The sequence below is a fragment of the Leishmania mexicana genome, chromosome 8, assembly GCF_000234665.1.
Source record: "Leishmania mexicana MHOM/GT/2001/U1103 complete genome, chromosome 8".
NCBI classification, from domain to species: Eukaryota; Euglenozoa; class Kinetoplastea; order Trypanosomatida; family Trypanosomatidae; genus Leishmania; species Leishmania mexicana.
In genome coordinates this window covers 1,263,157-1,288,184 of record NC_018312.1, presented here as the reverse complement: position 1 = coordinate 1,288,184, position 25,028 = coordinate 1,263,157, and the positions used below count along the sequence as shown (strand labels likewise).

The 25,028-nt window shown below is 64.0% G+C and overlaps 4 protein-coding genes and 1 pseudogene across 4 annotated transcripts, besides 1 other annotated feature; all 5 read right to left on the bottom strand.

The window, feature by feature from the left end:
• Positions 1 to 2,190: 2,190 nt before the first annotated feature.
• Positions 2,191 to 4,011, bottom strand: LMXM_08_0350 (annotated as a pseudogene).
• Positions 2,191 to 4,011: a sequence feature.
• Positions 4,012 to 5,151: 1,140 nt separating this feature from the next.
• On the bottom strand, positions 5,152 to 19,482 carry LMXM_08_0340 (conserved hypothetical protein; the record flags this gene model as incomplete). The annotated part of the gene is made up of 1 exon (XM_003872548.1): positions 5,152 to 19,482. The coding sequence occupies one exon, from the start codon at positions 19,480 to 19,482 to the stop codon at positions 5,152 to 5,154; it is 14,331 nt and encodes a 4,776-aa protein (XP_003872597.1).
• Positions 19,483 to 20,807: 1,325 nt separating this feature from the next.
• Positions 20,808 to 21,095, bottom strand: LMXM_08_0330 (conserved hypothetical protein; the record flags this gene model as incomplete). The annotated part of the gene is made up of 1 exon (XM_003872547.1): positions 20,808 to 21,095. One exon carries the CDS (start codon positions 21,093 to 21,095, stop codon positions 20,808 to 20,810), a length of 288 nt encoding a protein of 95 aa, XP_003872596.1.
• A 1,136-nt stretch (positions 21,096 to 22,231) lies between these two features.
• LMXM_08_0320 (putative mitochondrial associated ribonuclease) lies at positions 22,232 to 22,900 on the bottom strand (the record flags this gene model as incomplete). Its single annotated transcript, XM_003872546.1, has 1 exon — positions 22,232 to 22,900. One exon carries the CDS (start codon positions 22,898 to 22,900, stop codon positions 22,232 to 22,234), a length of 669 nt encoding a protein of 222 aa, XP_003872595.1.
• An 857-nt stretch (positions 22,901 to 23,757) lies between these two features.
• Positions 23,758 to 24,585, bottom strand: LMXM_08_0310 (hypothetical protein, unknown function; the record flags this gene model as incomplete). Its single annotated transcript, XM_003872545.1, has 1 exon — positions 23,758 to 24,585. One exon carries the CDS (start codon positions 24,583 to 24,585, stop codon positions 23,758 to 23,760), a length of 828 nt encoding a protein of 275 aa, XP_003872594.1.
• Positions 24,586 to 25,028: the final 443 nt, after the last annotated feature.

The following is a 25,028-nucleotide window of genomic DNA, read 5'->3' as shown; positions in this document are numbered from 1 at the left end:
ACCTTGTGCCAGCTCTTCGACGTGCCCCAGATCTCGTGTATGAACACCCGCTCGTGCGCGAATGGCGACGTGGGGAACACAAATACGGTAACAGGTGGTATGTCCACAAGCTGGTCGACCAGTGTCGAGGCGGCCAAGTAGTGACCGCCGCCGAGGTGCAGAAAAGCTTGTTGCACCACGCTGCTGAGGGTGTTCCACAACGGTACTTGCACCGGCCCTGGCAGAAGGGCGTACAACACCACGCTCCGCTTCCCTTGCCCCATACTCATTGTGATGACAGAGTCGATGAGTACCCGGAAGCCGCTGAAGAGTTGCTGCTCCTAAAGGAGTCCCCCTCAATGGAGTTCACCACAGCACAACACCCTTGTGCTTCGGCCCACAGCAGATGCCGAGCTTCAAGGTGCCAGTGCCCACGACGAAGATGCAAGTGGCGCAGCGCCAGGGCAGAGATGCCAGCGAAGGTTTCGACCGCGCAGCGTGTGGCGAGCACAGCGGGGTCCTTCAGCCACGTGCGCGACCCAAAGCCAGCGTTCAGTATCGCTGGCAATTAGACGTCAAACTGACGCCGTACGTGCGCACAGAGCCCAGCCCCCTCTTTCAGAACCTCTGGGAGGTGCCGCACCACCTTGAACTCGCGAACAGTATATGGACGCGAATGCTCACCATCGATTTCGGGCGCCTGACGCGTACAGTCCGTGCGCCAGCGGCGCGCCGTGAGAGGCGTTCGGCGCCCCAGCGACGCGACAGCAGCGACGTTCCTTCATCAGCACCTCTGCCATCAAAGATGAGAGGCGCGCGAGCGGCATCCCGCTGTGGGTGGTGCTCCGCAGGGGCTGTGACTGCAGTCGTCACACGGTGGCCGATCCGGATCCTCGATGTGCGAGCAGGTGAAGATTTCATTCGGCATGGCAGAGAGCAGGGTCACATCCGCCATGCCGGCAACCAGGTCAGCGAGACCACAAGTGTGGCGCTCTGTCGGGGAGTTTGACACAACACCCTCTCAGGCGACGTAGGTGGCGACAAGGGTGGTCAGCGCCAGCAGTACTGCAAAGACGCCATACGGAGCACACACCCACAGCAACCGGAGGTGCCAGCACTGCTGCAGCTCGTGGTGGTAGCTTCGCCTCTCCTCGCGATGGCGTCGGCCCGAGGAGCTGGGTGCCACGCTGCCGTGCGCGCCGCCTCGTGACACACCAGACCGCTTCTGCGCGTGCTTTGTTGCCTTGTTCGGCGACGTCGCTAGGGTCACCGCGGTCGCGTGTCTCGCGTGCGCCGGGGACCAACCTCTCTCCGGGCCCTCCGCGACCGCGGCGACGGTCGTGCTGGGAGTGACGGGAGACAGCGATGGAGAGGCTTGGCGAGGGGTAGGTGGCCGTGGCCTCGCGGAAGTTTTGATTTCTCGCGAGCCCGTCTCACCGCCATCGCCGGCGTGCGCGTCCGTTGCATGGCCTTCCTCTGCTGCTACCGGGGGCGTCCTCGCCAGTTTCCACGGTCGGCCGCTTAGGCTACGAAGATGGAGCTGAGGAGAGCGAGTGATGCACCGCACCCACGATGCCGAGCATGGATGGCAGCGGCCATTCTTGCCACCGCCACTTGTTGCGTTCCGCCCATCGCTGCCCCGTCCCCAGCCGCTGACGTCACTGCTGCGCTCGGCGCTCCGCGTGCGCCCCTCAGCGCCGGAGTTGCTATGGATCTGCTTGATGCAATCTTGTGTTCCGGCAGGTGCGCCTTGATCGCTCAAGGGTCTATGGAGGCTACCGCCACCGCTGCGACCGCTTCTGCCGTCGTTGTCAGCGTGCCGGTGGGAGCTCTGGGGCCGCTGCGCGCGCTTCGGGATTGTGTCCGCTGCGGTGGGCAGTTGCCTTTTTGCTGGACGGCGTCGCGCACTTACCCAGTCGCGCGTGGAGAGATCTGCCACCTGCATCGCTGTCGAAGGCGGCTGCCCCCAGCAAGCAGGCTGAGGAGGACGTGGGCACGAGCACAGGCAGATCCGGCGCGCTGATCGAGCTCTCCGTGATGGCGCTGCGGCTGCCGGCAAGGAAGTGGCCATAACCAGAGACGCAGGTTTGCGTCTGTGTCGATAGTGGGTGCGGCAGCGCACTTTGCAACGCTAACACCTGCTGCGGTGCCGTCAGTGTGGTTCGGGCAAAGGTGCTGAGGCCAGTCGGGCCACTGCCTCCGCTGCCATAGCTAGACGCCAAGTCGGACCTGGCATTGATGTGCATGAGCGACATGTGCAGGCGGCTTGCGGTTCGCAATGATGGCACATGCGTTGCAGTACGGCTGCGCGTCGCACTGCCCTTGCATGCGTGTAAGCTGCTGAGACGGCGACAGCCTCGACGCCGACCCCGCAGCGGCGGCTGTTGCCGTGGCTGCGGACAGCATAGCTCCCGCCGCCACCATTCTCCTCCTTCGTATTTGGAAGAGGCCACAGCAGCTGCTGCTTTCGTCGCAGTCGTTGTCGCCCACTGCCTCGCACATTTTTCCGTCTTCGAAAACGTCGCAGCTGAAGTCCCCGCCGCACAGTGTGTCACGTAGAACATCGTCATCCTCGCTGAGAGAGGACGCCGTTGCGTCATCGAGGAGATCCTCGAAGTGGTACGGGGCATCCGTGCAGTCGCTCATCGACTGCGCGCTGGCAACACTCGCTGCCCGCCGCGCCAGCTCCAACAGCGACGTCGTCGCCGCAGCCGACGCGGTCCGTGATGAGGATCCTCGACTGCTGACGGGCATGTGCTGCTCAAGCAGATGGTGGCTGTACGCAGACAACCCTTGAAAGCCCAAGGGCAGCTCCATCTGCTGACCACCACCGCCGTGGAAGTCGCTGGGAGTGAAGGGTGACAACGGCGAGAGCGCACCTGGTGCTGCGTGAGAGGAGCCCGTGACGATCGCCGCCATCAAGGTAGACTGCGCATCACTCGAGCGAAGACTGCGTTTGGCGGCGAAGCTACTGCCGCGAAGAAGCGCGGAAGCGACTGCGGGCTCCGCGCCACTGAGCGGTGACTTTGGAGTCGAGGAGCACACCATCGCCCCGCCGGGGGACGGCGGCGACGTGATGGACAGCGGTGCTGCGGTCATGCACGCCATCGCCAGGGGCGAGGCCATCGACACAGCGTCCTCTTTGGTGAAAAGGGAGATGAACGGCACGGTGCTGCCAGTGCTGCCGGAGAGCGGCGTGAGGGGCCTAAGGGCGGCGGATGCGAATGACGTGTTTGTACCCTCGCAGGGCGCTGACCTGATTTTGTAGCTCCAGCGCTGTCGACCAGGCCGAGGTGCGTCGGGGCCCATCATAAGCGCCTCATCAGCTGACAGAAACACTCTGGACGACGGTGAGGCGCGCGCGACGCCTTTGCGCGGGGTCGTAGTGCCCGGGTCGCCACGCCTGCCGTGTAGTGCCGAAGGTGCATCACGGCGGCCTCCCCGCCATAGCAGCTCGGCGGGGATGTTCAGAAACGGCGCATCCTCGTCCTTCCGCGTGACCGCCTCACGGAGAAGCTCAGCCAGCTTGGGGGAGATGCTGTATCCGCCGACGACGCTGCAAAACGGCCGACTGGTACTCGTGAGCCCCTTCGCGGCGGTGTGGGCTGTGGCACTGGTCGCCCTCGGGGTGGCGGGAGGCACCGAGAGAGCTGAACCAGACAAGACTTGTAACGCGTTCGCCGATCGCGCTGCTGACGCCGGAGCGGCCACGCTTACATCCTTTACCGCACGAGGCGGGGGCACCGCATGCGAGCCGGCCGGCATCACGTCCGCTAAGAGCAGACCAGCTAGCGACGATGTTGCAGAGGTGGAAAGGGCACCGGCGAAGCTCACAGCGCGCAGCTGCTGCTGCGATGCTGCGCCTGCGCGGACCTCAGCGACGCTCCCGTGTGGATGAAATAGTGGCTCGCCATCATGGTCGGCAAGGAGGGCTTCGTTGTGGGACTGACTCCGCCGCGGCAGCGTGGACGTCCGAGGGAAGGTGGTGGCGTCGGACCAAGAAGCCGAGGCCACGTCCACCTCTCGTGGCATGGTGGCTCACAAAAGGAAGGCCAGAGAACGCGCTAAGAAGAAAACAGAAACATGCGGAGCGCCGCAACGCTGGCAACAGCAACTCCCACCACACCCGCAGGCACGCGCACAACCCTGCACAGGCAGATGTGTGTGTGTGTGAGTGCACTGAGAGTGGGGAGGCCGAAATAAATACACGATAAGACAGCAGGCAAGAAGTGATTACGGAGACAGAACACATGCACCTAAGCAGAGGTATATCGTCGCTTCGGTGCCCCTCTATGTGACGAGTTCCAAAGAATGAGTGTGTCAGCGAGAGGCAGGCAGGCAGGAGCTGCCCGTGCGCAGGTGAGCGATGGGCTTATCGGCTTCTGCGATGACCGTTCCCCTTGCCCTCGCCCTCGCCCTCGCCTTCACCGCCTTCCGCGACCACCACAGCTACAACAAGGAAGATTAGAAAGGAAAATGAAAAGAAAACCGGCACGATACACCGTCACGGTCACTGTGTTCGTGTGCGTGCGTGTGTGTGTGTGTCTCTATGGGTTTGCGAGGGAGGAGGTGGGGTGAGATCTGCTGCGGGGTGGGTGGGTCCAGTGCCGACAAGCAGACGAGTTACACGAGAGAGAAAGAGCACAGTATGTATGCGCAGAGAGCCACTGGCAGTATGCGCTTGGCAAAGAAGGCGGTTGAGGGCGCAGTGTGCATGTGTATGTGTGTGTGTGTGTGTGTGCACGACGGTGGGGGTCACGGGAGCAAGGCGGAGGTGGAGAGGGCTAAATGATGGCGCAGACACTCAGACACGCAATATGCGCAGGGGCGCTCAGGCAGAGGACGAACGACAGCCCACACAACGGTGAAGAGCGTCAAGCCGACGTGGAGGAGACGTCCGACAAGCGCAGCACGGCGGCTCGGTCTTGCGCGCACGCATACCTTCTGTTTTGTATCTTAGGAGCACATGCCCAGCAGAGAGAGAGTGACGCAGGGACGGGCGGTGGTGTGGCGCCGCCTCCAACCGCCACACGCGCAGAGCAGGTACAACACGCCCCACTGCGTGCCTCGTTGCTTCCTACCGTCCATCCATTCCTGCCCCACGGGATCGCACGGCCGCTGCGTATCCCAGAGAAAACGTCGTCATGTCCGACAAGGCCTCATGTTGCACCCTCACTTCGTACCGCGACTCCTCAGCGGCGGTGCAGGCATGCCACGCGACGTCTGCAGGAGGTGATGCAGGCGCTGCACGAGCGCCTGCTCGTCAGGTGTTAGCGCACCTAGAAGGATGTCCGGCTCCCCGTCGACGCCCTCCGCACTGTATACACGCTGCCGTTGCTTCGCTGTGCTCCTTTCGAATGCAACAGCCGATCCTGTACGGAGGGGTGCGCCCAAGTGCTGCTCAGCAGTCATGGTACGACAGCAGTGCGCTGTGTGCTTGAACTGGAATAGCTCCATGACCGCCCCAACAGCGGGCGGCGGAGCTGCCAGCGCAACGGCATGACGCAGCTGAGCGTGCTGCAGTAGCCGCCGACGTTCCTCGTGAGCCTCTGACTCGTCCGGGACACCGCCCCCGTGCGTTGGGAGCAGCTCTTGACAGTGGCGCGACACGACAAGCATAAACGCAAGATAGTCGGGAGCGCACGTGCCACGCTGGGCAAGCAGGTCGGCGTACCGGGCTGCAAAGACACGAGAAGGTGATACACAAGGTACTCTTGCACACGCCGCACGCTCATCGCGATCGCTGGCACTTCGAGGCGTCCCGCATTGCGTGCAGAGAGCATTCTCTATCTGCATGAGCAGTTTGAAGACGAGATACGCCATGGCCCAGCCGGACCCCGAGCTACCGTCTCCGCCACGCGCAGCGGCTGCTGCGGCTGACGCTCGTAGCAGCAGGTTCATCGAAAGTTGCTGGGCCACATCGACGAGTACTGCGAGCCGATTCTCTGTCTTCCGGTTCACTCCCGCGGCACCGTCGTCGCGGCCCCGTGCAGTTGGCTGCGCGGCGCCCTGTGCCACCTCGGTGGCGGTGGGGGAGAGTGTCAACGCCTCCGCTGCGGCGCGCTCCAACTCCGCTAAGGGGTGCAGCAGCTCCTTCAGCAGAACCGGCAGCGGGAGCTTGGAGAGGTGCCCTGTGCGCAGCAGGAGACGCAGTGTAGTGTAGTAGACACACTGGAGAGAGTAGTTGTAGTGACAGCGACCCTCTTGGCTCTCCGGCTGCGGCTGCTGGCCGGTGGGTTGAACAGCATCGCAGCCACCACTGTCAACATCGCTGCTTGCCACTTCGAGGCATCCTGCCAGCTTGGCGGATGAAGGACCGGCTTGGCGCACGGGCCCCCACCGCAGTCCTGCAGAGGAGGTGCTGAGTAGCCACACGCTTCCCTGTGCAGGCCCAAGATGGGTACCCGCATGCGCCTCTGGCAAGCGTGCGCCGGGAGCCGGAAAGGCCGAAGTCACGCGCCGCAGCGCCTGCAGCGGCGTCAGCACGGCACGCCAGTCGTGAAGGATCGTTCGGGCAGACGGTGCTGAGAGCGACACATCCTCTGCAAGGCGAAACAGAAGTGTCGTTGCGAGATGGCGCACCGCGGCGTGCGCATCAACACTGGCACGTCCAAGAACCCTTGCGCGAGGCGGGGCAACTCGTGCCATCGCTGGTGTTGCCCATGAACGTTCCCGCCCCAGCCGGTGTGAACATGGAAGGTTGGGCAGCGGCGTACCCAGAGCGTCGCAGCAGCGCACAAACGTCGAAAGAAGGGCGAGTTGATGCTCGTCTGAGACGGCACTTGAGTGCCGCGAGTGCGGCGCTGCATCTGCTGCCGAGAGCGCCGCCACCACCGTGAGTTCCAACACAAGTGAGGCGACATCGCCGACGCAGTCGCAGCCACTTTGATCATCGTCGTGCCGGGAGCTGTCGCAATCCCCGTTTTGCGCGTGGTTCCGCAGGCAGTTCTGCTGCCGTCTCCACAGCGGCGGTGAGCACGTGCGCTTCAGCTCTGCGTAGAGGGTATAAGTTCGAAGACACGCAAGCCAGTCGCGGCGTACTGCCAGCGGACCTGGCACCCCTCTGCTAGTCGCTCCGCGGACTGTCCTGCTATGGCCTCCTGCGCCGCCGGCTTCTCCGTCCACACCCTTCAGCATGCCACACAGGGCTTCCTCCAAGACGCACAGCTGCGGTACGGGCAGCCTGACAGCTGTAGATGCGTGCAGCGTTGCCCCTGCTGCTGAGCCGCGGCTGTTCGCAGTTGTTCGAATGGGAGATGCACCGGCGACATCTTCGCAGGCCAACCACGTCCTCAACCGCGTCGCCGCAAGCAGCTGAGGCGACTTCCAGCGCCCGCTTACCTGCTCAGTGGCCCCATTGCCGCTGCCGTCTTCCCAAAGAGCCTGCAGCGACGCGTGGTAGAGTGCCTCTATAACGTGAGCACCGCTGCACACCTCCGGCTTAGGCCCACCCGTTTCTGTGTGCAGCCGTATGTCCTCCGCCACAGATGTAAGCACAGCGTCGTCAGTTGCTCGTGCGGGTACGTACTCGCCAATGCTCGGCCCTCGAGCAACAGCATCGACCTCACGCACTGATATCCACGCGTCACGCACCTCTGCCGCGCCCTTCTCAGACAAAACGCTCAGAGCGCTGAGTATTCGCCACAGCAGCAGGTTTGGATCCGCCTGCGGCGCCGTGCGAGAGCTGCGCCGGCTGCGCACTGGGTCGAGCTCCCCACCCGTCTCTCCTTCCAAGTCCCGCAGCTGGCTATAGATGACGCCGAGGAGCACGATGCTGCGCACCGACAGCCGCGCCGACTGCTGATGATGCAGAATACTGACGAGTACAGCCTGGACGAGATACCAGAGGGACGTCGCGGACGACTTCATGGACGTTTCGACGCCTCTCTTGCCGTTGAGGCGCACCCAGAGCTGTGGTAGGGCGAGTGTGACGAGGCTCAGGGCGGCCTCCATTGCACACGTCTCCCGCGCCGAGGCCGAGAGTGGCAACCATGGGTGCAGGAGAGCGTACAGGGTCAGCCCCGCCTCCACTACGCGGCGCGAATCCTGGTTGGGCGAGGGCGCAGATGCGCCGAGCGCCACGGCCTTCATAAGCGTCTCCACGTAGGAGGCCTCGGCAGCCGCGGCGAGCGGGAGTAGTGCTTCGCGTTCGTTGCCGCTGAGAAACTCAAGTAGTAGCCACGGGTCTGCGTCGCGCGAGCGACGTTGAACGGCGGCGACGACAGCTGAGAGAAGCGCATGCAGCTCGCTACAAGAGTCCACTGGTGCCAGTGCCGGTGTAGTGGAGGTGTGAGCACCCTCGGTGCTTTGGCAGCGATGGATGGATCCACACCGCTGCTGCTCGTGTGCCCCACAGAGGACTCCATATACAGTGGTCAGCAGAGCCGCAGCCGCGTTGTCGCTCTCCGCCGTCGCTGTTGCTGCTGTCGTCTGCGGTGCCAGGGCATAGTTGGGGCGGTGCCGGCGACGCGCCGAACCAGCGACACCCGCAAACTCCGTCACCACCTCCGTCGCGGCATCGTTAGCGCGTGGTACGCGATCCTCAACAGGAGAACGCTGTCGCGATGAGGACGGCTCTTGCGCAGATGCGGCAGCAGCAGTGCGAGACGGATATGTCACCGGGAGCTGCCGCAACAGGTGTGCTAGAGCAGGGTAGAAACATGCCGCGGTTGCCTGCTCAACTTGATGGACATGCTCCTCATCCCCTACTGCTGCCACTTGCTTTCGCACCTGTGTCGAGAGCCTCATGCGTGCCGTGGCAGCTGCATCCCACGCGCCCTCTCCGTGAAGACTATCCTGTCCGTGATGCGAGCGGCGTCGCAGCGCACAGATCGCCGCCACCGTTGCCACAATGGTCTGCTGCGCTAGCTGCAGCTCCCTATCCTGGTCCACGGTCCATCCTAGCATGCTTACGTGATCACGAATGCGCTGCAGGCCGCGCAACTGGAAGCAGATGATGCGCTGTGCATCCTGGCCATTCAGGAGGCGGGACCGCAGCGCAGACGGCACCGACGAGTGAGTAAGCTGTTCCTCAAAGGCAGACAGGGATGCCACCCGCTGCAGCTGATGAGTGATGCGCGTCAGCGCAGCGGCCGACGACGAGGCACGACGCCCGCGCCGCTGTGCGAACCGGCACAGCAGACCATCACCGCACAGGTGAAGCACGTGGAGATACGAGTGCCAGGCGATGCCACCACGCGAGGGCACGGGAGACGGCGGGCCGGTGCCAGCAACGCCTAGTTCGCTTCTACGGCGAGTGGGCAGCGTGCTCGGACCTTGTACGCAGGAAAGAGGCACGAAGGCGGCCCACGGTGACACAGCGGGTGTCGGGTCGCCCTTGGTCTGCGCGGTCACGGTTGTCACGGCCCCCTCCGTGCCCTGTGCTCCGGATGCCGCGGCATCGGCAGCAGGGGCAAGAGAAAGCAGGCGCTGACGCAGTTGACGCAGCACAGAAAGCAGGTGAAGCGTGTCACCGCTGAGGGTGCCCTGAGAGGGGAGACCTGCGTGCTGCCGCCTCGACTGCTGCTGCTCCTTTTGCAGGCGCGAGTCCTCGAGTGACACCAAGTCCAAGAGCGCCTGCATCACCACTCCTGCGCCAGCCGGGCTGGTCCCGGCAGCTGTGCTGTCGACTTCCTCCTGCAAAGAGTCCGTGTCGACGGCGCCACCACCACTGCCGCGCGCTGGGCCGCATCCGGATGCCTCGCTGTGGCCGCCCCCTGGCATACACGCCAGGACGAAGTGTCCACGTCGAACAAACGCATCCACGGCACGCCACACGTCCGTCAGCGATACGGCAGTGCTCTGCGATACCCATCGCGCGCGTCCCCTCGAGATTACAGGTTGCCTGCTGCTTTGCGCCGCAGAAGAGGACGGCAGACACACTGCCGGTCGCAGCACGCACGCCGCGCCGTTCACGCCGCACCGCCTGAAAGTGGTTGATCTGGCGTTCTCCTGACGACGTGCTGCGCGCGCGTCTGGCCGCCTTGTCTGTGACGCCGACACGTGCTCTCGCCTCCACGCACAAAGGTACGTGACCACCGAGACTGGGTTGCGGATCGTGACGGTGACAAGGGCATTCTCGTCGGAGCTCATGCGCATGCACGCCCGTAGTCGGTATGTCTCCGAGGCGGCAGGTGGCCACAACGACCACGCCTGCTCCGGTGATGCGCGCACGTCATCCTTTTCCAGCCGCGGCGATACCTCTGCGGTGACGGAGCGAGGAAACGAGGTCAGCCGTGCGCCTGCATCACGCAGCTGCGCACCGGCCTCCCTCTGCAAACGCGAGAGCTCCGCCGCAGCCTTGCCTTCTGCCGCTCCTGGAGAATGCGCGGCCTGTGGAGCCGAGGAGGACGCCGAGTGTTCCTGCGACACCGCCTGCAAGCGTGCCTGAGCGCGATGCAGGTGCTCCTCCAGGGTCACGAGGCCCAACGTGAGGGAGCGCACGGCGCCTCCGTCCGCGCCGCTGCGGCAGTACGCGTCGATGCGAGCGCAGATCGCCTCTGCCTCGCCCGTGGCGCCGCACTGGAAGACAGGCTCCGACGCCATCACCTCGTCTGCCAACACCGCGGCCCAGTACGCGGTCAGTTCCCGCTTCAAATAGCCCAACTCGCGCTGCACACTCACTAGCCACTGTCGCTCCTTTGCCTGTGGAGGCGGTGGCGTAATAGCAGTGAGACGATCACGCACGCGGGAAGCTACGAGGAAGAACATCGCGTATACGTCCAGCAGCGTCATGCAGCGACGGTCTCTGGAGCCGGCTTCTCGTAGCGACAGGTTTCGTGTCCGGTTGTGCACCTCAGCGGCAAAGGCTCCGTCGTCACCGACAGCACTATCCCAATTCCGTTCCCGGCAGTCCAGCTCTGCACTTCGTACAAGAAGCGTTCGCCAGGCGAGCATCACGGCAGCCGCCACGCGCTTCATGGGCAGCGCCAGCACGTCCTTCGCAAAGGCGGCATCGCTGAGAAGGCCAACGCAGGCGGGGTGGGATGGCGCCGTGGCGAGGTCGCGCAGGCGCAGCGCGATGCGCGCAGCGGCATCCCCCACAGCTGGCGCAGTAGACGTGCGGAGCGCCTTCACCAGGCGTGCACCTTCTTCACAGACGAGCTGGATCGCAGACAACGGTGCCCCTGCACCGGCGTAATGCCCATAGCAGGTGCTGCCGACTGAAGAGCTCGGCGCCGCGGGGGCGGGAGGCAGCAGTCGTGACGACCTGACAACGAAGCAGCCTCCTCGTGTGTGCACCGTTGGCACCGGGTCACTGGTTGAATTCACCACAGGTGGCGAAGAAAAGGCGCTTCGACCCCACGGGGCAGCGGAGCCACTCCCGTTACGGTGTCGCTTGCGTTGCGCACTGTCTTTTACCTGGTCGGCATAGTGCTGGAGAACACGCAGCAAGAGTGGGTTTCGCACGCCTCGCACAGCGTCGACGTGGTGTTGCGCGGTGACTATCGGCGCACGTGGCACCTCAGCCATATCGTGTCGCTTGCTCTCTGGCTGCTGCTGCTGATAGAGCTCGAGCGCCTCAGGGAACGGCATTGTGGCTGTCTGACCGTCGCCAGCTTGCGCCTGCGGCGCCGTCTGCTGTGTGGCTGCGCGCTGCACGCGCGTCGCGTACTCGAGAAGCGCTCGAGCCACATTAGTCGGCCATGGGCCACACGACAGCAGTGCAACCCGCAGTCGGCGCAGCGTCGTGGCATCCGTGCAGCTCAGCGCGCTGCACATTAGCCGGGCCTGCGGCGCATCGTCTGCAGGAAAGGAGGTCGCCTGCGTGCACGCTGCGGGTGGGTACGGTGTGCAAGTAATCCAACGACACGCTGTGCGCACCGCATGTGGGGCGACATAGCCGAGATGCTGCACCAGCTCCAGCAGCATGCACTCCCGCCTCTGAGCTGCCACCGCGGCTGAGACAGACGAAGACACAAAGGACAAGCACGGCGACGGCGGCAGTGCGGCTGCGGTTGCCTCGTCTGCTGGCTGGGAAACGGAGGCGACGGGAACGCAAGACGGACCTTCACACATGAGTGATGCATCACGCAGCACGGCAAGAATGAGCGCCGACACAAATCGCTCCCGCAGTGGCTGTGCAGACAGCAACGCCAGGGGTCCTGCCGAGGAGGTGCGCAGAAGCCCACCACCGGCACCGCGACAGACTGTGCTGCCTGGTGCTGTCCATGTGCTGGACAAGGCAGACTCCCCTGCGTCATTGCTTGCTGCCGCTCTCGCCTCCGCTACCGAGTCGTCGTCCTCTGCACCGTATAGTATTAGCTTCTTGAGCCACTCGCACGACGGTGCCTGCGAAGCGTCGTCAGCACCCTCGGTGCCGGCGCCGACCTGCACCGGCTGCCACTGCTCTCGGTGCGCCTCTGCCAGCTGATGGTGTCGCAGGAGAGGGTGCCTTACCACACCCATGATTACCAGCGGATGGCGGGAGAGGAGGGCCGCGTAGACGGCAACGCGTTCGCTGTGCACCGCAGGTGCTTCCGTACGAGCACTACTCGAGCGAAGCACGTCACTGGCCGCGTCAGATTCGCTTTCCTTGCTCAAACGCCGCAGCTGCCGCCAAAGTGACGTTGGCACGGCACACAGTACATCCAACGACCTCTCGGCGGCAACGTCACGCTCGCCCCCCATCGGCCGAGGTACATCATGGCTCCCCTCGGGTGGTGTGTCCTCGACAGCGGCAGAGGGGTGACAGCCATCATCGAGGAGAGCTGCAAACAAACGCCAGAGCAGCGCCGCGTGCGATGGCGAAAGGCATGTCATCACGGCTCGCTGGAAGGAAGCCTCCAAGGCAGTGATCGGCACCGCCGTCATGTGGCCGGGTGCGACCACCAACACACCGGCGGGCCATGTGCCACGAGTGACGTACGCGAGCAGTGTGCGCTCCAGTGTTTGCGCTGTCGCCGCCGCCGTGGAGTCCACCGATACCGTGACGTCGTGGTCCTCGCCATCGACGAGTTCGTCCAAGTCCATCAAACAGGAGTGCTGCCGTGCACGCGCGGCTTTCGTCTCCGTGGAGGGAGCCAAGGAAGACGGGTAACGGGTGAGAGCCTGCTGCAGCGCTTCCGCCGCCCTCGCCAGCCGCGCGGGCACCGCGGCATCATCAGAGACGTTGGCGAGGTGCTGCAAAACCAAGCATACGCGCAGATGTTGCGCACGCGACTCGTCGCGACTCCACAGCCGCGCACGGGTGACCTCTGGCAGACGCGCATGGACGCTGCCGCACCAACCAGAGACGTAGAGATCCGCAAACGACGCTACGAGCTGTTGCACTTGTGCACGGACGTGCGTCAGCGTACTATTCGCCGCCAGCGTCACGTTCACAGAACGGAAGACACGTTCAACGTCGCAGCTAGATGTGTCGCTGGAACATAATCGCTCACTCGTCGGTGCAGCGGCGGCCTCGAGGTCAAGAAGCGTCCACCAAGCCATACACTCATCCAGCAGTGCCGCGGCGTACTGAAGGGCACCTGACAGACACCAAAGAATGCGCAGGAGTCCGGCATTGGCGGTGTGTGGTGCGGTGTCCGTCGCCTCCATGAGCACCGATGCGTGCTGCACAAGCGATGCTACGTGCCGCAGCATGCCGTCAGCTGCCGCTACCCGCGAGAGCAGGGCCGTGGTGCCACCGGCTTCCGACTCCGCAACGGTGCCGATGGTGTGTGGGCAACGTGGTGGTGCGGCTGCAGCAGTGGCGGTCACACACCGGAGGACGTAGGAGAAACTGTCCGTTGCAAGACGGCTGAGGTGCACGGGCCCCAGAGGCCCTGCACCACTGGTGACTGGAGGCGAGGCGCTCGTGAGTTGGCTGAGTGCTTGGTAGTACTGCTGCGTGGTCTGCGACAGCAACTCACGCACCTCTCGTGGGGAGGTCGCGCCTTCTGTCCTCATCACGCTCCCGCTGAGGGATTCGTCCGACGCTGCTGGCGATGTAGCGGCAATCGGGTCGACTGCCAGTTGCATCAGAGCGCTCGTAGGGGCACAACTCTCCAAAGCTGTGCTGCAGTGCTGAATCACGGTCGTCGTGTACGCGATCGCCGCTGCGGTGGTGTCCGCCATCCCAGAAGACGCGAGGCTACATGGGAGCGTCGCCAGTGCTGTTTCGCCACGACGGGTGGTCGTGAGATCAGGCTGGTCGCTTTCATCGAAGAGGCGCGCATGCATCCGCTGAAGTATCTCACTTCGCAGCTGGACTCGCCACTCGTCCACGGAGCTTCCCGGTCTCCAGTCGCTCGAGGCTGCCATAGGCACACGACTTCGGCTGCCTGTGAGAGAGGCCTGCTCATGGGCTTGGTAGTCGCCGTCACTGTCGCTGCTGCTGCCTCGCTCGCGCACCTCGTGCGCGCGCATCTCCACCGCCCACACATCTAGCGCCTGCAAGGCAGCCAAGATTACCTGCGCGCACTCGGCGATGGCCAGGTAGGCGCGCTGCTGCTGCGCCGGCGACACCCACAGCACCGTCGCCTCCAGTCGGTACAGTTCCCACAAGTAATCCCAGACGTAGCTCAGCAAGGCGCTGCTGTGCCGCACGAGGCGCCAGAAGTCTTGGTTCGCACGCGCGACGCGGCACGCGAAGGTATGACGCGTCACCACCACCGATGAAGTTGCGTCTCCCTCGGCCACATCCGCCATGGCAGGCGCGACGTTGGTCGCCGTCACAGCCGCTGCGGCAGTCGTGACGAGAGCGTGCACGGGGCGAGGGTGGGCAGCATCGACCATCTCCGCCATCTCTGCACCGTCCAACTGAAACATCGCAGCAAGCAGCCGCGCTACGACGTCGGCCGTGGCGGGGTCGTCGCTGTCTGCGCGGTCGGCATGCGAGTGTAGCGCCGAGGCATCGAGTCCGTCCGCAGCTGTGGCGGCGCCCTCGCGAGCAGGCACCGATCGCGGTCGAAGTCGGCACCACCGCAGCGCGTCATGCAACACTGCCGTCAAGGGAATGGCGGCGCTGTCGGAGTGGACAACACACCGCAGTGAGGCCGGCAGCGTCGGAGAGAGCCTCTGCACCGCCGCTATGCAGTTCGTGGCGTACGTCATCGCGTGAGATGTGGCAGCCGCAGCTGCAGTGACAGCGGAAGCAGGCGTGCCCTTCACGTGGGTGTGGTATCCGCTGTCCCCCAGCATCGCATCGCCGACCGGCTTGCTTGTCAAGCCGGCGCCTGCGGTAGCGGCTTCAGCGACTATGTCGGATGGTGCAGCGGCACTCTCCTCCAGGGCGGCGCGCATGTGTAGGAGCATCGTCATCTCCGCATCCTCGGCAGCAGCCCTCCTTTCCCCCAAATCCCGCAGCGGCACGGCACCGCTGCGTGGCGCCTCAGGTGGCGATAACTCCGACGGCACCTGATGAACCTCCACGTATGCCACAAGAGCGGTTAGCGGCACCCGTTTCGACGACGATGCCGTCACCGGAACACCGTAGGTGGCAGCGTCCTCATCGCACGCGACCACCACGTGCATGCTCGCCAAGCGCAGAAGTGCGACGCACGTGTCCAGTGATAGCAGCGGCACCACCCGACCATCGTTCGCATCGACCGTCGAACTACTCCGCCTCAGCGTACCCTGAGCTGACGTACATGGCAGACGCGAGTGTAGCGAGGATGTGGCGTGGGCGTTCGCAAACCGCAGGTACGCCCGCACGGCGGTGGCCGAGTCGTTGTTGGCGTCGCAGAACTGAATTACTTGGCAAAGCTCCCCAACGGATCGGTGCGCCGACGCACTCTGCAGCACGTGAAGCCTCTGCCGTGACCTTGACGACGACTGCAGTAGCGCAGCCAGGAGCTGGGCGTTCTGCACTGCGTCGCTGTCCCACTCGTCAACGAGCACAGTGGCACCCGTGGAAGCCGACGACGCATGGGTCTGCATCGAGCGCGGGCGCGCGCATAAAAGCCGATGAAGAATGCCGACAGTCTTGCGTCGCTCCTCCTCGCCACACCCATCCGCGTCACCGGTGCTGGGGAAAAGCGCCAGCGCACGGCGTGCCACCGCCAGGCTCTCGTACCACGCCTGCTCGACGCTTCGACACGACTGGCGGCGAATACTTGACGCAAGGGGCGCATTTTCGCGCTGGCTGCCGCGCCGCCTCTCCGCTGCTGCTGCCGCCACCCGTCTGCTGTGCTGGTGCAGCGCACGCTGGTATGCCTTCCACGCGCCGGCGATGATGGCCCTGGCTAGCACCGCACTCTCGCACGGTGGCGGCACGTAGAGCAACAAGCGTACGAGAAATGGCAGCGGTGCCCGCTTTGCTGTCTCTGCAAACAGCTCCACCTCTGCCAGCCGCAGGCGTCGGTGCTGGCGTTCGTGCGCGTAGAACAACGCGACCGCCCCTTTTACGAAGCGCCGCTTCGAGAAGTCACGCAGCGCCGCCACAAGGCTCTCGTGTTGCTGGTCATTGAGGAGGCGCCCCTGGCGGTGCTGTAGGACGTTCAACGCACCGTCCCCAGCCTCCCGCGCGACAGTCATCGCGTGCGTGAAGATGCTGGTAACCCTATCGCCGGAGCTGAGGTCACCGTTGAAGAGCGCGACGCCCGCGTCGGCAGTTGCCAGTGTCCAAGCACACGATGAATGTGCCGCGTGAGTTGATGGCGCGGCGGTGGCAGAGGGCCCCGCGGGCGCATTCCAGGTTTCACGCGCCTCCCCGGGGTCCGGGAGGGCGGCAGAAGCAATCGCGAGATGACACACCTGCTCCAGACTCAACATGTCGTAGGCTGATGTGCATGCCACCTTCGCCGCCTCTGCATCCGTCGTGGATGGTGCCGGCAAAGAGGGCAGCGGCTGCGAAGAGAGTGCGCTGGAGGTCGTCGTCGACGTGGCGGCGAGGTAGGCAGTCGTGTTGCATAGCCGCATGATTCGCATCCCTGTCCAGTAGCAGGAATCGCGAAGGCGTGGCAGCGGATCCGCGGAGGCGGCCTGCAGGCTGGACTGCTCCTCCCACCACAGCGCGAGTTGAGCCGCTGGTGACAGGGATACAAGCGGGTTGCGCCGCGGCTCCTCACCGCTACCGTGTCCTGTCGACGCGGACACTGTGAACCGAGATGCCCCCCGAACAAGCTGCGCGTGCCGTGCAAGCATGATGTTGCTCATCGCCCCCGGCCACCAGCTACGCAGCGCTGCATATACGTAGTTGTTTTCCCGCCTACCGTGTCGCGGATGTTCTCGGCCGTCGACCAGGGACGTGACCGCTGCCAGGAAATCATCTGTGGCCGCGGTCTGGTCACGAAGCGAGGTCGAGGCGCATGCCAGCAAGACGGCAAGACACACACCAGCGCCATGCACCCTCTCCATTGTAAGGTCGGCGTTGTCTCCTTCCCCCGATCGTGCGCTGGTCGTCAGTGCCGTGCAGAAGCGCGAGAGTAGCGCCTGCGACACCTCTGCACGGGCAGCGCCTGTTGGAGCCGAGGCGAGAATGCACGGGAGAGCCAGCACACCTGATCGAGACTGCGCGACCTCAGTGCCCTCTCCGGCTCCTCCACAGACGTCGGCCTCTGCCTCGAGACGTGCTGCACCCGCACTTCGGCGCGCTCTCACGCGCTCCTCGTGATGAGCTGCCGACAACAACGGCGGTAGTCGCCTCAGCGTCTCCAGCACCGCCTCTGCCATTCTCGCGATCGCTGGCGGATCCAGCTGGGAAAGGATGGAGGAGAAGAAGCGAGTTGGCAACGCTTGCCACCACGCGGGCAGCGAGGCGGTGGCTGTGCAGGTGGAAGAGGGGCACAGTCGGCTCCACACCTGCTCCAGGGTACTGAGTCGTCGCAGGAGTAGGCCGTGCTCCCGGGAATCCGGGTCACCTACCCCCGAAGGCTCTGAGGCAGCGCCGTCACGGGCACCGGCGGCGTCTGTAGCATCGGCGTGCTCGAGTGCCGGCGCGCTCGCCGTGGGTGACGTGCAGAGCATGGGCCCCACAACGCAAGTATGATGCAGCCGCCACGCGGCGCTGAGGGCCATCCCTGGGGCGAGCAGCACCACCTCCTCGGCAAGCACCTCCCGATCTAGCGGCGACTCGGGGCCGCCCGTCGTTGAGCGGAGGAGTTGGGCTGCATTCTCTGGTGGCAGCAGCAGCAGGCGTGAAATCGACGGCGGGCAGCCGTCAAGCACCTGGCACACGAATCGGCCGGTGGGGGCCGCCAGTGCTGCGGCGCCCCCGTCTAGGCGAGCGCCTTTGTAAGAGGAGCGAGAGTGGCGCCACGCGCGCTGCCGCACCATGTCGCCCCCTCGTTCATCTTCGCAAGCAAATCGCCGCGACAGCCGCAGGGCGCCGCGCAGTTCGTCTACGCAGTGCGCCAGCGTGTCCACACAGGCGCACTCCAAGACACGCTCGATTAGCAGCACGGCAGCACACACGTGACGCAGGTGCTGTGCACCATTCACGTCAGCGGCTGCACAGTGACCATGCCACGAAGCGCTCTGCACGAGCAGGCGAAGAAGCAGCAGGGGTGGCACCGGCAAGACTGCGCGTTGATCCCTGCGCCTTTGTACTGAGTGCAACGAGCAACACGAGGTTTCTGCGAGGCAGCAGAGCTGCCGGCCAAGCCAGCTGTCGAGCGAACACACGTCGCTGGCGTCCGTGCGCTTTGGCGGCACGACAGCCCCGTCATTCTGCCCCGTGCACAAGCCCAGCACACCCTCCACCACACGACGCGTCGCGCGCACGACGTGGAGACTGTGTGGTGCTACCGCAGTCGCCTCCCACGCGTCCGTCTCGGCGTGCCTTGTGTCGGTGCCACAAACACCAGCCACACTTCTCTGGCAACGCGCATGCCCCAGCACGCACAGCTGGGCGGCCGCCACGACGGCGATGCACTCGCAGACCGCAGAGAATTCGGTAACCCCACTCACCCAATGCGACGCGCGCCCAGAGCAGGCAGCACTGTCACCGAGCGCAGCACAGACCTCATCGGCGAGCACAAGGAACACGAGCAGCTGCCACTGCAGCTCCGATGAGCTCCATGAATCACGTGCTGCTAGCATGACTGCTGCACCTGGGCGACAACAGCTTTCCAGCTTCTTGCGCAGAGAGACGTACGTCTCCACAACGAACGCCGCCATCGACCGCAGCTGCGCCTCCGCCACCAGCTCTTCGCCCCCCGCGGCCTGCGCTGCGGTATCCGATCGCCAGCGCAGGGCTCGCTGAAAGTGAGCTCGCAGCTCTTCTTCCGCTGCGAAGGTCCGCGTCCACCTCCAGCTTCGATGAGCCGTGCTCATGGGACGCCCCACATAAACTTGCCGGTACGATTCAGCACACGCGCGCTGCCACGCAGCAGCGAGTCGCCGCGTCACGCGAGGCTGTTGTGGCCATGACGAGGGCCCGGGAGAGGACAGCGACTTGTGACCCCGTGATGTGCGCCGCTCATCTCCATCCAAAAAGGAGAAGAACGTCGATGCTGCTGCACGAGTACTGCCCGCATGAGTCGCACACGTCGTGCTGTGTGAGCATGTGAGGATGCGCGAATCGGTGCGGCGAACCCTGAGCGCATGCCCCACCGATGGCCCACGCGTGCCAGCAGCCATGGGGCTAACACCTCCCCCCTGCTGCCGCGCTGCCACCGCTGCTCTCCGGCGAGCCCTCGCGACAAGCGACTGGTCAACGGCGATCCCGCACGGCTCGGCCCCTGTGCGCACATGTGTGATGGTCGTTGCGACTGCATCATGGGAATCTGTGCCGGCTAGATGCGCACCTGGCGGTGCTCGTCGTGCATCACCTCTGTCGATGCTGTTGCGGGTGACACATGTCACCAGCAAGAGCATCACGAAACACTGCCACTCGCGCGCAGCTGGCTTGACCGGAGAAGCGTGAACGGGTGAGGATAGCTGGCTTCCTGCACCTGCAGTGGTCGGAAGGGGCGGCAACGGTGGTGTAGCTGGAGCGATGGGCGTGGAGCGCAGTGTCTCACTGCACACTAGCAGCACCTCCGTCGCCTGCCGTTTCTGATGAGCGCATGGTTGCGAGACGCACTGCAAGAGCAGCGACGGATCGCCCAGCACGAGGCGCGCGGAAGCGGCGGTCCATGACGCGTTCCCCTTCCAGGTGACGGGACGCCGGAGGAGGTCGAGGCAGAGACTCCACTCTCCGCTTTGAGCAAGCCGCGTGAGGTGATCTGTGAGGTGTCTCACCATTCACCGTGGCGGGAAACCGGAGGAAGATGATTATAGAAAGAACAAAAGAACAGCGAGACGTCGCCGTGGTTAGAGTTATCCGCGATGGCGGGCTCGCAGCCGCGCGCGCGCCAGAGAGGGGCGCACGCGGGAGCCAGCGGACGGTAGTGCGCTGCACCTGTCGAAGGCGTGGGGGAGGGGGGCACTGCAGTGGCTGCCCTCCGCTCCGTCTCCCGTTTGCTTTAGTCTGTTGCCTGGATGCTGGATGAGTAAGTGGATGCGCAGACATGTGCCTGTACGTGTGCTGGCATCCGCAGCAGACGAGGAAGGTGCGATCACGCAGAGGCAGAAGGAAGAGAACATGGACACTCGTGTACAGCTGCTGCGCATGCGCATCCGTGCAGCCACGGAGAGAGGGGGGATGGAACTTGACGGCGCGCAAGTCGGTGGAGTGCGACGTGAGTTAGCAGACATAGCACACAAGCGCCATTCCCTCCCCCTCCATCCCGCCTCCTCGCACACTTGTCGCCAGAGATCGGCGCTGCTGCTTAGTCAGAGGCAGGCAACAACCCGAGTGACCCCTGTTGGCTATGGGCCCTTGCTCAGACAGCAAGTAGGGAGCGACGCGGATAGACATGAGAAGACGCGCTCTTTACGACGGCACCAATCACCAACGCGCACCAAACAACGCACACGTGCACCTGAGCCGGTGCACACATCACTCACAAGCGCTGAGCCTTCTACATGCTCGTCAGCGTGCCAGGTGGAAGCCCCTGCATCCGCTCCTTCTCGCGCAGCTCGCGCGTCGCCGACAGCAATGTGAGCACCTCAAAGTGCCGTGCGACACACTTGCGCGCGCAGGCGTCCATCTTCTGCACCTTGACATCGGGTAGCTCGCCGCCGGCGAGCTCGGGGCGGGTAAGCTGGCTGTCGTAGCAGATGTCCCAGCACTGCTCCAGCACGAGGTTGGCAAAGTCCATCATCGCGTAGTGATCGAGCGCTTGCCCGAGCATCATCTGAGCCTGCATTTTGGGTGGCACAGAGTTGACGGGGTAACCAGAAGAATGAAGCGTCGAAAATGCGGAGGCAATGGCTATGCAGAGTCCCGCCGCGTGGGTGAGGGACTATGGAGACACAACGGGTGGATGCACGGTAGGCTGCCTGCGTCACACCTGCGAGTTCAAGGCTCCCTTCGCACGCAGAGCCGTCCGTGAAAGTCGAAGAGAGAAGAGCGAGGGGGACAAGTCCGGTTGATGTGGGTTCCATTGGAGGCGCGCACGTCGACGGCAGCATCAGGTCGTGGCAGTGAGCAGAAAGATGGCCGGCGTGCATCGACGGCGATTTTTCGAGCGACCCACGAGCGAGGTGACGGCACCACGGCACCCCTCCGCGCCCACACGCCAGCGCGCGTAGAGACCCGCAAAGTGGCCAAAGCGGCGATGGAGAGCGCGGGTGAGTGCGTGAGGGGAGGGGCGCCAGAAACGCCCTTGTGAGGAGCGGCAGTTTTACTATTCTCTCTGCGACGTAGTCCTAAGACCGCAACGGGCACTGGTAAAGGGGGCGGAGGCGGGGGACGGCGCTTGCAGGAGAGGAAAAGATGTAGCGAAAACTGAATGAATGTCCTCGGTCGATCAAGCCAGCGTATGGCACTTGTCGTGTGGGTGTGTGTGGGTGGGGGGGGGGGGGGCGCCGTTGCAAGACCGCAAGACTGAAGGCACGTGCGACAGAGCTTCGGCAAAGGCGTACGCGCATCTTCGAATAGGAAGCGCAGTGAGTACAATGACAATCATAAACAAAAATAAGGGCCTTCCCGCCCCTTCGCCTACCGCAGAAGGCGCGGGGGTGGGGTGCCTGCAAAACGCGGGCAGATGCTGCGGAGGGAGGGCCGGTGACGTCAGTCGGTAGCTGCCGCGCAGGCAATGAAAGTGTTAGCGGGAGAGAGAGGGACTTGTAGGCATCGGCGGGGAAGGGTGCGGTGGCGCAATGGCGGTGTGAACAGAAATGCAGAGCTTTACACGCGACAGCACTGTATCTCACAGATGCGTGCACGCCCATTATTCTCCGCCCCACTTGCACGCATATGATGAAGGGCACGTCACGCGCCCCTTCTCCCTCCCTCCTTCGCCTTGGCTGTGCATTGTCTGCCCCCGTCTCCCTCTCTCCCTCACGCCTTCGGCTTCTCGCCGTCCGCGGGGAGGCTCGGGAAGCGAGAGGGGTCGGCCCACTTTGGCTTCACAACTTTCATAAGTGACCCCCTCATGATGCGATCGCCACGCGTCAGCTGCAGAAGGACGGAGATGGTGGTCGTCAGCGTGAGGTTTTCCCATCCTGCCATCTCCTGGATCGCTACATCGTGATCGAGCTGCTGCTGTGAGGCGCAGCCGTCGACAAGCACCGCCACGTGGATATTGTGGGACAGCAGCTCATCGGCCGTCTGAAGCACGCACACGTGGGTCTCGTGACCCCACAGCACCGCCTGCTGCACCGGCAAGATGCCACGCGCCGCGTCACCGTCGATGTAGGGCATCATCTCCGGCACCAGCATCGACGGCTGCAGCTTCTCGATCACCGGGGTACCCTCAGGCAACGTGATGTCCTTCGCAACATGCCCCACCCCCTTCGGGTACTGCTCCGTCACCACAAAGGTGGAGTGCTTGGGCGTCAGGGTGTTGTGGATGGTCGCCATCGAGTTCGACACGTCAACAGCCGCCTGGAAGTTGGGGATGCGGTTGCGCAGTTTTTCCTGGATGTCGCAGCACATGAAGATGGTGCGGCAGCTGTCAAACTTCCGCAGCAGGTGCGACCGCGAGGAGATAAGGGCGTGCGACGCCATGGCGACCGTCCGAATGACCGCTTTTGTTGACTGTATAGGCGATCACTTCGGATGGTGAGGCAGATGGAGAATGTCGAGAGAGGGGGGGGATCGGTGCGAGCCAGACACTGCAGTAACGCCCGCACAGATGTTTGCGCGCTTGCGTGTGCGCCAGTGCTACTGCAGACGTGTGCACACAGACGTGGGCGTGCGATGTATCGAGCAGAGGAAGAGTGTGAAGTGGGGGGGGGAGGGGAAGGGTAGAGTATGTCGTGGGCCCCCAACCACGCAAGTGCATGACGCTAACCGAAGCAGACGATGGCGATGGGGACGTGAGCATGTCCGTGTGCATGGATGCGCCAAAAGAGTCGACTGAAGGATGAAGTGGAACGCGGGAGACCAAACCGCGAAGAGGCTTTCTGCGTGTCTCCGGTGTTCCTCACTTGCTGTGCTGCCCACAGATTGCCTCACCGTCACAGCCCAGTGGTCGAGGCAGAGTGGTAACCACAGATTTCACGAGCGAGCGTACTTCGATGGCTGCCGTGGAAGAAGGTGGAGGGAGAGGGGGGGGGTGAGTCCGGGGGATGCCATGTGCTCCGTGCGTGGGGAGCGAGCGAGAGGGCCGTGAAGGCAAACAGGCAGGTAAGGCACACTCATAATAAGCCGTCAGAGGAGACCGAAAAGCAGCAGCAGCAGCAGCAGCCCACACATGTGTTTGCCACCAACCCCCACACGACGTGCAGTCATGACCAACACATGCGCGCCGCCGAAAGCCCAAAGATGAGGAGGGGTTCTGCTTCACGTCCCATGCAGAAGAGAGCCCCTTCATCATTGCCCACCAGCACGTCACCCGGACCAGCATCACACTGCAGATGTGTTCAGTGATCCATTCTACAGCAAGCCGAATCCGCGGCCAGTACAGCATATGCTGCGGTGGCGTTGACTAACGCAGACGGGGCAGCCACGGTGTTGCTGGCAGCGGTGACCTCATCGCCATCACCGCCCTCTCTCCGGTCACGCAGCTCCGGCCGCGGCTGCGTGGTTCTCCAGTCGGCGGCAAACTTCTTCAAGATTTGGATGATTGGCTTGAGAAAGCGCGCATCAGATCGCGTCAGCTGCATGATTGCAGACGGCACGGTTGTGACCATCAAGCCATCCCAGTGTGATATCTGCAACACGGCCGTGTCGTGCATCTCCTTCCTTTGCGAGGCGCACCCGTCAACAAGGACGGCCACGCGGACGCCACGCGTGAGAAGATCGTCAGCGGTCTGCAAGACGCAGCCGCACGTCTCGTAGCCACAGATAATAACCTGCTGCACAGGCGGAATGCCACGCTCGGCGTCGCCGAGAATGTGCGGCCGCACCTTTGGCACCAGCATCGACGTCCTCACATTCTCGGCGATGATGGTGTCCTCTGGCAGCTGGATGCCATCGCAGCTGTCGCCGACGCCGTGCGTGTGCACCTCCGTGGCGGCAAACACGGACCGCTCCGGGCCGAGCAACTGATGCACGGCTGCCATCGCGTTCGTCGCGTGCACGACATTGTGGAGGCTCGGGATGTGCGGGTCCGCTTGCACCGGCGCATAGCATAGCATGAAGGCCGTCCGACAAGTGTCGAACTTCTGAATCAGCCGCGAGTGCTCAGAGAGCGTGGCCATGCGGGGAGGGGGGGGGACTGTACGTGTGCTCTGGTGAGTAGGGAACATGTGTTGGTGTTGGAGTGGCAGCGCAGACGACTCCTAGTAGAAGTCCACGCGTCACCGCGAGAAGGGGCCGAGCAGAAGTAGGGACAGTGAGCGGTGCATGTGCACATTGCGGCGGAGTTTGTGTGGGGGTAGAGGGAGGGCTGCCACCCGCCGTCAACACACACACACAAACTGAAAGAAAGGGAGCCGTGAGCCGGCACGCGTGCCAGACGGGAGATCAGCTTGTCGTGCGCCAGAAAGCCCCAGTGCCGCGTACACCACCGGCCGCTTGAGGGCATCACGCGTTGCATGACGACGAGCCCCTTGGCAACCGAACGTGCCCACGCCCAGACACCGAGATGTCGCTGTCCACCGACTGCCCACGTCCTCGGAATATGCGAGCGCCTCTTCCATGCATGTGCCGCAGCCATTCGTGATCGCACTGATCGCCTGTTCAGCATCGT